This window comes from Accipiter gentilis, chromosome 32 (assembly GCF_929443795.1).
Source record: "Accipiter gentilis chromosome 32, bAccGen1.1, whole genome shotgun sequence".
NCBI classification, from domain to species: domain Eukaryota; kingdom Metazoa; phylum Chordata; class Aves; order Accipitriformes; family Accipitridae; genus Astur; species Astur gentilis.
In genome coordinates this window covers 18254971-18267725 of record NC_064911.1, presented here as the reverse complement: position 1 = coordinate 18267725, position 12755 = coordinate 18254971, and the positions used below count along the sequence as shown (strand labels likewise).

At 36.9% G+C, this 12755-nt stretch overlaps 1 protein-coding gene across 16 annotated transcripts in view; it reads right to left on the bottom strand.

Moving 5' to 3' along the window:
• The window catches only part of KLHL15 (kelch like family member 15), a 34595-nt gene that overhangs the window by 1262 nt on the left and 20578 nt on the right, over positions 1 to 12755 (bottom strand). For 5 of the 16 annotated variants that reach the window (XM_049835017.1, XM_049835014.1, XM_049835013.1 and 2 more), the window contains one exon: positions 6262 to 10636. In XM_049835017.1, the coding sequence (XP_049690974.1) occupies positions 9527 to 10636 (1110 nt within the window). In that variant the 3' untranslated portion in view covers positions 6262 to 9526. Of the gene's footprint in view, positions 1 to 591; positions 623 to 1568; positions 3473 to 6261; positions 10637 to 12755 lie in introns of those variants that run through there. The other 11 variants (XR_007510290.1, XR_007510289.1, XR_007510288.1 and 8 more) reach the window with 10 other exon arrangements.

Sequence of the window (12755 nt, the reverse complement as noted above, 5' to 3'; positions counted from 1 at the left end):
TATGCCTGGCCCCAGGTATTATCTCTGGAGGATACTGGACCATCTCCATCCACAGCAGATGCATAAATCTCAGAAGTTAAGGCACTGGAAAATTGCTAACCCTTCTAGTTAACTTCAATGCATTCTGCCTGCCCCGCTTTGAACAAGGCTGCAAATCTGAAAGCATGGCTTCCTACATCCGTTTAACAAGTTTAGCAAAACGTACATTCTTGCAATTAATTTTTACCATGGGAAAAATAAAAATCTCTGCACCGCAAAGCTATGACAAAACTAAAATTGAGCAACTGTGATCATTTTGTAGGGTTCGTAACTTCTGCAAAGTACAGCTGGTAGATTATTTGGGTGTTAACAATTTTGTACTGAGATTTATTTGGCTGGAGTACTTAGTTTATTTAACTTACGTAGAGGTCCGCCTCACTCCCCTTATTTTCAGAGAACAGTACTGAGCCAAAAATCCAGCTCTTTCAGCAATCAGTGGAAACACTTCCAATAAGGTTGTTAACTGGATCAGCTCCCAACTTTAAGACCATGAAAAGTCATTAAATTAAAAGCTATAGTTCAGTTAATTATCATCACCTAGTTTTTTTCTGACTACATAATTCTTTTCAGTGTTTTGGATAACCTGTCAGGAGAAACAGTGAAGGAAAAACTATTACTTGACAGTAACTCTTCCCAACTGCAATAAATGAACTGAGTATCAGGAGAAGAAAAAATATAGATATATATAAGAGGTTTTGCGTTCTGAAACGCCTTCTTCTGAAACTTTAATTTTTGATGTTTTGGGTTTCATTATGATGTTAAAGTAAGTTCTCGGTATCAAGTTGCCACCTGTGTTAGGTAAAAAAAAAATCCTTGCAGAACTGCCTGTAAGAGCCAGAGGAAGAAGGGAGAGCACACGTGACACGAGGCAAATCCCACGGAACATCCTTGGCTGACCAAGGACACCCAAGTGACTAGGACTCCATCCTGGGAATAAATTAGCCACGAGGGCTTTGCAGGAATGAAAATAAAGGCCATCGCTACACCAACAGAGGAGAAAACGCTTAGGCCATGCCTTGCATTGACACCAGCATCACCACCACAAGCACAACCCCATGCATTTTGTGTGACTTTGGCAATCTGGGAAGGCAAACACAAGAGGAATACACTAACCACCTTGGAATTTCTCCTGAGACTACGTTAAACATGGGGAAATACTCAGTTTCAGTTAGCATTATGCAATTCTTTTGAGAAAGAAGGGATGGTAAAGTCAGAGCATCTCATCAGTAGTACTCAAACACATATAAACAGACCCATAGCATGCACAATTCGCCACAGAAGATAAAGATTCTCACATTGAAAAACGATTATATGGTTATTGTAATTCAAACTTGTGAGATGAACCACACAGAAAAAAAAAAAAAGGCAAACCAACCAATGCTTACAGCATGCCTGAGGACATACTGAAATGGGTGTGGGAAAGGAGGCTGCCAGTTTAGGTCAAAGACATATCCGTCTGGTAAAATTAAATGGTGCAATAAAAGGGTTAACCACTAAAGCCATTTATCTTATTAGAAAACAAATACTTTTTTCAGCTTATTGAGCAACATTTATCCTTAATGCAGGAGAACTGCTACCAAGGGTGATATCACCAGGAGACACATCTGACAGACATCAGATACATAGCAAAAAGCATATTTATTTTTTAGTTCCTCAAGTAGTACATGACATCAACCTAGAAGGCTTGGTGCTCAGCATGCGATGCTTAATGCTGGCGTTCATTCCAATGGATAGATGACTGAAGAGTCACAGGGTACCTAGAGTTCACAATGAGGTTTATTTTCACCTGTAAACATCACCTAAAGCACCTGTCAGTGCAACTAAAGCATCAAATGGAAAAGTGGAAAGTGTTAATGAAAACAAGAAATTAAAACTGTCTTTAACGCATATTCCCTACCCTCTCCCTTGAAAGGATGAAAATTTTGCAGGTGCCAAGGAAGTTGCCATGGTCAAGAAGGCACTCTGATGAAAAAACGACATTGAAACATCAGCAGACTCAACAAGCTAAAGGCTGGGTGGGGGAATCACACGTCCACAAGAACATTATGAACTTGGAAGGTACAGAACTAATGCAGAATCTGTGCAACACCCAAAGCAACAGTTTTCCTTTCCATATCATGAAGCTGATGGAATCAGGAAAAAAAACCACAAAACACAAACAAAAAAACAACCACAAAACCAAAACCCCCCCAAACCCAAACTGTACAAAGGGGGGAAAACAGTTGAAATAAAGAATTTCACGTCAACAAGGAAGGATAACATACCAAAGAATCTGGAAGGAATTAACTGAAAAAAACGTTTACCAAACTAACACTAATTTCCTATTGCACAAAACAAGTGAACACAGATGACTGAACTACTGCCAAAAAAATAAGGCCGCATATTCAAAAAAAGTGAAGAATTCGGTATGAGCAACTATGAACCAGTTAAAACATGAGCACTTTCCCTAGAGAAATAATGGAACCATTATTGGAGATGCCTAATCAACTACAGAGGTCCTAACAAGTAAGTCCAGGCAGCCAGTGTAGCATCATGGAAGAAAGGTATTGACAAAAATACAACCTGGCTCACAGAGAAGGGAAGTTAAAAAAGTGAACAAAAATAATTGTAAATAACATTTACAATGTGAAAAGACTGCTGTCTTCTCTTCCACTGTATTGATCTAATACATTTGGTCTCCTTTTGAACTAAAATATGGGGACACGTCACAATTAAGGCCCTTCCTCCCATGACGCATCACCCTGGGACCAGCACAAATTAATCAACAGCATTTTCCCATTAAACAGTACTACTTAGCATAGGATGAAGTCAAGTTGCCAAGGGGGGGGGGGGGGGGGGGAGTTAAATTCATGCAAATAAAGTTTTAAATCATTTGAAGTACTAAAATAAAATGAAAATGCTATTTTAGAACTCAATATTTAACAAAAAAAAAGGGAGAGAGAGTACAGAGTTATTTTCAAACATTCTTGATAGCAGATTTTTAAACCAGGGGCTTTGATCTGACAGCAAGAGAGCTGCTGAAAAACAGTGGCAGAGAAAAGTGTGGCAAGTGAGTGACAAGGAAGGCTCTCAGAGTGCTTGAGAAAATAAGATCATAACCTCCTGTTTTCCCTGCCCCACCTCCCCATTCCCGTTTCTTGGTATTGAATGTTGTTCTAATCTGACACTTTAATCCTGAAATGAAGTTTCCCCTTCCTGTTATGGGAAACAATAAGCAGTATGACTTGGAGTTCTGGCACTTAGAGGTCCAAAGGTGACGAATGCATGTTGTCTGAGAGCCCTTGATTCCGTGTACCTGAGAACAGGGAACGGTCTCTTCTCCTGGCTCCTGGCTAACACCAAAGGCTGCCTTCAGTTTTCAGTCTTAAGAGTTTAAACTTGACACCGAGTTACGAACGTAACAATGAAGTCAACTCCGAACATTATTTCAAGCCTGAAATGCAGAGCAGACACATGAATACACTACAGCAATTAAAGTTGGGAAGACTGTAAAATACAGCTAAAGATACGAGCTTGATGTTATATAAGGACATCCAACTTCTCTTGTTATGAATTACAGCAACACAACATTGTCAGAAGAGTTGCTTAACCAAGTAAACCCTGAAGTCCTGTAGAAAGTAATCCAGGTCCGCTACACTTTCAAGTATTACAAAATTTACACAAGAGTATTTAAAGATTAAAAATATTTTATTTACACTTTTCTTTATACACATTTTATACATTTTTTCAGTTTAAAACCTGAACAGAGCGCATATGCAAGTCTGAGCATACTGTATCCATAGCTAGGGAAAATTACTTTCTGCCAAAAAAGGACAAGAAAAAAGGCTTTAAAACAGTTAAAAAGAGGCAATTATTAAATTATTCAGGGAAGTTTATAGCAGCCCTGGGGTAATCATTAGACAGTTAATCCAAATGTACATATGAGGTCATATATATATTTTTCATTTTCTATAGGAAAAGTATTTCCAACTGCTAGACACAAACACAGCACAGTTTGAAAATAAACTTTTCCTGTTAACTTATCAAATACTTATCAAATACATTCTTTTCAATACAAACAATCTGATATTGTACACTGGAATCAAGTGGGGTACTATAGTGGAATTGCAATCTCCAGTATATAATAATTTATTTTAAAAAGATCTACAAAAATAACAATATATAGGGAAAAATATTTAAAATAAAAACATAGCTCACTCTTCCCTTCACCTGTTCCCAGAACTGACATAAAAGTTAGGTGGGTCCCACTGAAGTAATAAAAGCCCCCTAAGTATAGTCAGCTTTACAGTCCTACGTAACACTGTCTTTTCTAGACTTAAAAGAAAGTTTTCTACCAGAGCCGTAAATAAAAACTACCATCTGCAAATAGAAGTGGTTTTCCCCTAGCTACCAACTTAATATTAATCCAAAGGTATTTGAAATTGACCTTTGACAGTTACTCTTAAAAGACTATATAAACATTAATTGAAATTTGGGAAGTGAAAAACAAACAAACAAAAGAGTAGAGGGAAATCCAGGAAAGCTGTGCTCAAAACAAGTCAGTTTTTCTGCCACCTGCCACATACAACTATGTTTTATGAAGCTTACCCACACAAATGGAAATTTTGAAGTTACTCACCAACTTTCAAAAATAGAATACAGATGCAAAAGTAGTCATTAGTATTTATTTTAAGCAGCTTCAGATTGTTTTACAAACATTAAAATCTCAAAATGTTAGCTACAGGACACCAGCAAGCTTTGTTTTAAATAGACTACACATGCTTTCCAGTTTTGTTCTTTCCCACTCTCCTTCAGTGAGCCCTGCCACAGGTGATGGCCCATGCTTATTCAAGTAACTTCACCAGCTATATTTTTACTAACAGAAGGAGAGCAGGACAGATGTTTTCTTTGATGCCCCGAACCCTATAAACACTTACGCACAGGTTTAACAGCATTTGCGCTTTTATGTTTTCTTTTAAGGACCTTACAGTTTTCCATTTTCTTTATATTGGACTGTTCACATATGTGAAGTACACATTTGAAGTGTTAAAAGAATCAGGGGCCCAGTTCACTACCATATTTTTTTTTGTTAAGAAAAAATATATTTAAAAGGCAAAATACCTCTAAAAATGCCACTATTTCTAAAAAGACTTTGTCATATAAAAGCTAACACAAGCTTGAAGTTTAATTTTGAAGAGCCATTAGCATCTCCCCATCCTGCTTATCCTTCTTTTGCAAAAGAATGGACATAATGAGTTACGCAATGTTCTTCTTTTTAAACCAATCTGAATTTGTACCTGCTGAATTTTTTCCTTTGCTTCCTGAGTGTCAAGTGAAGCTTCCTCCCTGATGCAAGTAGTTACCGTATTATCAGCATGAAAAAAACGCAGCACTTGGGTTTGTAAGGCAGGAGGTCCTCAAGAAAAAAAGGCTGCAAATCTCAGAAACCAGAGAAACATTGAAGTCACAAACCCTTAGACCTAGTTCTAACAGGTCTGCTATCATACTGCGGAAAGTAGGGCATCCATAGTTTTCAAAAGAAAGTAACGTAAAAGCAGGTTGCCAGGTAGCTCATATGCTGCCAGTAGCCCCTCTTGCTGGCAGCACTTTCTGAAATAGCAGAGCCTTTGTAAAATCAAGTATTGCCTTCTTCCAGCTGAATCAATGAGGAAAAACATTTCAAAAGGTTTTTTTGCCGCCTGATACCTCCCACTACAGAACTACTACCAACACTTCGTGGGGAAAAAGCAGTTGTTTTTTCCTTATGCAGTACTTTGAAATAAATTATCTGTCCCCTAAAAAGAGATATAGCAGCACGCGTAATGGGAACTGGCAGTGTCGAACCCCTCTACAGGAGCACTATGCTTTTTGTCTATTCTGGCTCATTTGAAAATAAAATTCCCTCCTGGACCTAGCCGCTAAATTAAGACATGACGCTGATACGCTTTTGCCATAAATGTGAAAAAAAAACCTAGACTGTAACTCACGATGTCCACCTTTTTAAGAAAAGGCAAGTATACTTACTGTTTAAAAGCAGGTTGTGTTACATTTTAAATATGTAGGTGAGATTAGATTTGCTGGTATTCCATTATGGTTGGGGTGGGAATAGAAGAAGAAAGCCCCCCCAACTTAAGAGTCAAAGAACGTAACTTACCTTTTCCTTGACAAATGAGAGGCATTAAGATGAGTTTTAAAAACATTTAAATCTCATCATAATGCTAAAAATTTGACAGCAAAAGGCAATTCTTATTAGCCAGCTTAGTTTTGTGGTTTTTTTTAAACACTAAATTATCTGCAGCTAAATACTAAAAACAAACACAGACAGAAACTTTCAATTAAAAAGAAAAGAAGAAAATATCCCTCTGATATATAAAGTAACAAAACCAACTGCCTCAAAAGTTCCACTGCAATGGAAAAGAGAACATAAGCTAATTTTCTATTTCATGTTTGAAATTATAAAAGCACAGTAGAAATGTAAATTAACGAAGCATTCTCACATACCCCCACGTGTTCTAAACCCAAGCAAATTCCAACCACTCCTAATGCTCGAAAGGTTACAGCCAGCTTCTCAGTGGAGACACAACTTCAGGGAAGCTGAAACCAACAGTTCAAGTTAGAATTTCACAGAATAATTACTATTACAATCCTGAACAAGATCTTTCAGAACTGGGCGTCTGAAGATGAATATGAACTTAGAGCACCTAAAAATGATCTGGTCCTTGATGTTTCAAGTGTCAATACTCACCAATAATTTTAGCGGCAGTTGCTTAGCACACAGAACTTCAGAAGGTGCTTAAATGCAGACTCAAAATGTAACTTGAGACACCCCCATCCTTACCATTATTTTTAATAAAGTCTTGGCCATGTCGCTTTACTACACTTGAATCATGGAAGACCAGATATCCAGAACCACATCCATTCCCCAGACTGTCCCTAGATAAAAGTGAAGTACTCCATACTATATGTAAATGCCCACAAAAGCCTACTCAAGCAGGATTAGTTTTTGCTGCCCCATATACTTATTGAGAAATGAGCTGGTGACAAAAAGAATAAAAACAGTAAAAACCTTTGTTTTCTTCTTGTGCCCCAATATTCCATGAACTATGTACAGCAGAACCTTTTTACTTGCACACAGCCAGCACCTACTGGAGCCAGTTTATCTCTCCATCCATGCAGGGTAATGTACACACAAGTCTCACAGTGAAACTGAGGTTTTAGTGTAAGCCACGCTGGCTTTAATTTAAGCTATTAAGAAAGCAAATCAGATTTCTCATTCAGTAAACTGAATTTTGATTAAAAAAAGACCTAAATTTAACCACAAACTAGTCTGCATCAGAAAGCTCAAGATCAATATTTGGTCCAGTCACTACTGGTGTAAGTAACTTATCACTACAGCTATGATGGCATACATTGTCTCTTTCTGTTAAAACATATGGAAAGAAAATACTCTATCAATAAATCATATCTAATTTAAAAAAAAAAAAAAAGTCTGCTGACTTGCCATATAGGTCCAAATCCTCACATCTCAATCCAGAACATAATTACTACAAAAATATTAAAATACACAAGTATGAGGAGTTTTACACGTTGTTTTAACTTCTATCAATTATTTCAAACGTAGTTTAGGCAAGTAGGTGTTATTTTTAACATAGGAAATTTAGGGTGATTTTGGTCCCTTTGTAAGTGCATTCTTTTGAACTCCCTGAGTACTGTACATTCCTTTTCTACAGTGATTTTTGACTGGAAGATGCTGAATAAAGTGGGTTTGCATTGCTGCATATAAAGTAAAGTCTATTGCTTAAAGCAAAACACAGCAGCATAAGATTTTACAAAATACGCAGGTGCATGTTTCAGCATTTTGCCCCTACACATCTGAACTAAGTATGAGCCTTCAACTTCTCTCCTTAGATTCTAGAAGTGGCTAATTTCACATCATTAAAGATAACCAGAATGTAATTACTGTTATTATTTATGTCTTGGCAGATAATTCTTACCAATCTACTGTCAGTAATACCTGCAAGTTAACACAATGGAGTTATTCAAAGCCCTCTTGGACCGCACATCTCGATTCAGGCACTCCGAGGTCAGTAGCTATAGTTGTGTAGGCTTTTTTGTAAAAGAAAGATAAATGGTACTAAACACCCAACCACCTAACTCCACATTTTCAAAACACAGTAGTTCATAGCAGTTGATAATTAAAATAATAATAATAATAATAATAATAAAAAAAGATTATACCACTTCAACATGAGTACAAAGTACTCAAAGTATGAGTACAAGCAAAGTACTGAGAATAAACTGTAGTATATCGAGTTCCGAAAATAACTGTGGGTCAAAGCAGTGCTAAGCATTTGCTTATTGACATTTTCCATTTTCATAAAAAAGAAAACTGGGCAGCACATTCAAACATAAAAGAAACTCAGGTAAGATGTGTTTACGTTTTAAAAAATAATTTATAAAATAACAAATTATCAACAGTTCATTATGTAGCATCGATATAAAGAGTTTAAAGTTACTGAATCAATCAGTATATACTAAAGATAAGATACTTCGATACCAAACGAGGCCTCCAGTTACTTAAGAACTTCAAATTATTTAGCTCATTAAAGGATAGTACTATACCTTGAATTCAACAGATATGGCTGAATCTGTGCACTAGTTAAAATATAATATTGTAACCGCACATAAAAGGATGTATTTATATATAGTTTTTACAGTGTATGCATGTGTATGTATATATTTTTTACTCACCAACAAACACAATGCAGACAATAGAAGGCAGCCTAGAAATAGTGTTTTGAATATAAAAATGTTTTGTTTTCAATTTCGTAGAAAATGTTCAATTTCCATTTTGGCAGACTTACTGGTCCTACTATACAAAACCAGGAAAAAGGTCATGCAAAGGGGTTAAGATTATTCTTCAATGTATATAAGGGGAAAACAAAAACACCTAGTAGATTTGAGAATACTTTGCAATTAATGGGAAAAGCATCCAAAAGACAACATAAAATACAGAAATGGTTTAGTTTTGTTATTTTATACCTGGTCGTACCCTAGTACAGATGATGAGTTTTATTTTGATGCTCAATAAAAACTGAAAATAAAGTCTTTCTTCTTTCCACAAATATGTTGTTAAACTCAACTGATTTCAGAAACATAGTGGTATAATGGCCATTTAAAAAAAAAAAAAAAAAAAAAGAAAAGAAAAAAAGAAAAGTATTATGGACATAAAATGTTACCAAAAAAATACGCACACTCAAAAATATATTTTTCTTTCCCCTACTTACAATTATGTTTGTTAAAAAAACCAAAGCTTTTACAATATCAGACCAACCATTGGCTTTTCCAATAAACTTGCTAAGTACACTCCCTGTACATCCTATTTCTCTTAAGCATTTAGCAGTTGTTCTTACGCACAAGGAACTACCTCCAAAGGAATTAATCTGGTTTGTATTTTTTGACAAATTAGGTACACCTTTTTGTATTTCATTGGGTTGTTCATTCTGTTTTAGCTGCAACGTCTAACATGCTCCAAAACATATTCAGGGAAATGCAAGCTGCAGACTTGTAAGCCATCCAGCTTGCACGGCATCCTTGGATATTCATCTTCTTTCCATTTGTTTTCCTCTGGATCAAAGGTGAGAATCGAATCACTGTAATGGCCATTGTAACAAAGGCCTCCAAGAACCATTATCTGTTTGTCCAGAACAGCTACACCATGACCACTCCTACCAATTGGCATAGAAGCCAATATAGTCCATTGATCCGTATCTGGGTCATAAACCTCTGTAGAAGGACATCCTTGGGATTCAAAGGAGGCCCTCAGGATCACACAGACACCACCAAAGACATAAAGCTTACCATTATAAGAAATCATTTTGTGAAAGCATCTTGCATAATTCATTTTGCATTTGTTCTCCCAACAGTTAGTGACCACTTGAGTTCTCCTTGTTCGCTGCTCTACTGTCCCTTCTTTACTGGGATCAAACACACATACTTGCTTAGAAGTTGAAGATGATGTAATTCCACCAGTGATATACAACTTGTTACCAAGCACAGTCCCTTCATGTCCATATTTATTGACTGGATAGGGATCCACAAATTCCCATTTATCTTCAGTAATATCATACCGTTCAGTTGAGTAAAACGTTTCATCCCTGGTTCTCCCAGCCACTGCATAAACATACCTCCCAATAACTCCAACAGCAAACTCAGAACGTGGAACAGACATGTCTGCCATTCGTAACCAAGTGTTCTGTCTTGGGTCATATCTAAAGACTTTGGATGAAGCATGAAACTCACCATCTGGCCCCAGTTCTTCCCCACCTAATAGGAACACAAAGTTATTCACAATGGCAAGGCAGTCTGGTCGTAAAGGTACTTGAGGACCCTCTAGTTCCCACCAGACCCTTGGTTTGTGCAAGAGAAGAATTTTACTGTTTACCATACTGTGTCCTATCATTCCTCTAAATACTGCAGTCTGGGGTTTGGCAGAACGAATTTTGTTCGATTTCATTTCCATCAAAGGCTGTTGGTGAACGCTATGAAAGTAATTCATGGCTTGGTCAACCTCATGTCGCAGCTGCCGGGAGTATCGATAAAACTCTGATGTTTTTACCTATGAATACATTTAAAAGATATTAAAATTCTGACCAAGAGGAAACAATCCAGAAAACCTAAATGACTATGTGTCATTAGAAGATTATTTTACTTAGTTTCATTCAGGCAATCTTGACAGTAATTGCATTTGCGCATGGAAGCTTAAGCTAACACACTGTTATCCAAAATCCAGAAGGCAATTTAGTGATTAACAGCAGTGACTAACATTTTCAGCAGAATACAGAATTTAAGCTGGAATTAGGCACAACTGAAATCTCCAAGTCTAAAAATCATTATTGTTTCTCCCCCCAAAAGCCTCTGTCCATCTTCTGCTTAATCCATGAGGCACCTAAACTAAAAATGCATTATTTTCCTGGTTTTGAAAAATATTCTACAAGCTCATTCTGTGTTTACCAAGGTCTACTCTAGTCTAATTTCTGGTGAATTCTCACAACCAAGCCCAATCAGGTATTCCCAAATGCTAGGCTCTGCTCACAGGGCTATTTAATTGCAGTGGGGTGAGAAGGGAAGGTACCCAAACCCCTTCCGTCAGAACACATGATTGCACTAACCACTCGGCATGATGGTTACCTTATGGTTTCCCCTCTGTGAGCCTCCACATGTTAACAAATGCCTTTAACACAGGAGGAAAACATCTCAACCTACAATCCTTTGGTTGTGCAGTTATGTGGTAAATTGCAGAGGCAGGTTTGAACTTCCACTTCCCAGGCGAGAGTTACAATCTTTGAATTACCACATAACAGTGAAGTGCTTCTTTTCTGTGCCTTTTCAATTTGAAAACAGCTATCCCTGCTCAGTTTTACTGGAGGTGGGGGCAAGATTGTAAGAATTTACCTTTCCAGGACCCTTCCTGCCATCTAAGCCAATTTAAGTTCCCAAGACAATTCCAAAACACATCCCTGTCTTGAACATTTTAACTAATCTAGCTCCAGGCAGCCCTCAGGTCACCCTGTGATTCTCTTCAAGGAGGCTTAACTCTTCCTGTACAGTCTGGTCTAACACAGCGTTCCGATTTACACTTCTAAAACAAATAAAAACTCACTAGATATTGCCAAATCCACAAATCCTCTATCATATTTGATCCCAAGTTCCCAGTTTCTTTCACATAAAACTGGACTGCTTTCAAATATTTCACATGCCTTAGTTCTCACTAGCTCCAAAAAGAGAAGCAATGCTCTGAAAAAATGTGAGGCCAGTCTGAAATTTCAAAGCGACCACAAGATACCTAAGGTGGTATGAGTTTTCATGTATATGAAAAGCAATTTGGAAACTAATGTTCTTTATACCTTGTGAATCAGGTAGTTGCTTGTTCCATAAACACACACTATTAAAATTTTGTTAGCTTTCTGTTAATCATTTCTCTCCCATCTATAGTAAATAAAGACATTCTGCTGTCAGATAAACATTTTTAAAAAAATCTTTTGAACTGTTATTATTGGACATGATTTACATGCATTTTGAGATTGTTTTACACACCAGATTTTTCAACAAACACTGAATACTAACCTACCATTGCAAAGCACTGTATAGCTCAAGGGTTATAGTGATTTGATGTTTTTATTTACACTTTTTCTTCCCCTCACTTTATTTTGACAAGTTCAACTCATCTTAGCTTGCAAGAAGAGGATGGACACATGCAGATTGTATATATTATTCTTGGGGCAATATCCAACTTCTTTCTACCGTTTTTACCAGGGGTGATTATGGAGCAAAAAGATTTACTTAGGTGTAGTGCTTATAAAACACCCAGAGTGAGCCCAACTCTTCTGGGGAATAACAGATCTATTTTCTTATTGCAAATAAAGAATATATCATATAAACACAGGAGATCTGCTCATATGGCATTTGTTAAAATAAACCATATACCTCGCCTGACTGAAAAGACTGAACATAAATTCCAGAAAATATGCTGGGGGAGGGGTGGCAGGGAGAACCACAGCACAGAAAAACAGTAAAATATAGAAAGCCTTAAAGGTTACAAAAAACAAAACAGGAAATTAAAATTACAACGAATTGTGGGCGAGTTACTTTATCCTTAATAGTAACTTTCAAATTCTAAAACAGCACAACTATTTCACGCATTCCCAAATTGCAGCTTCAATTTTTGGAATTAAACA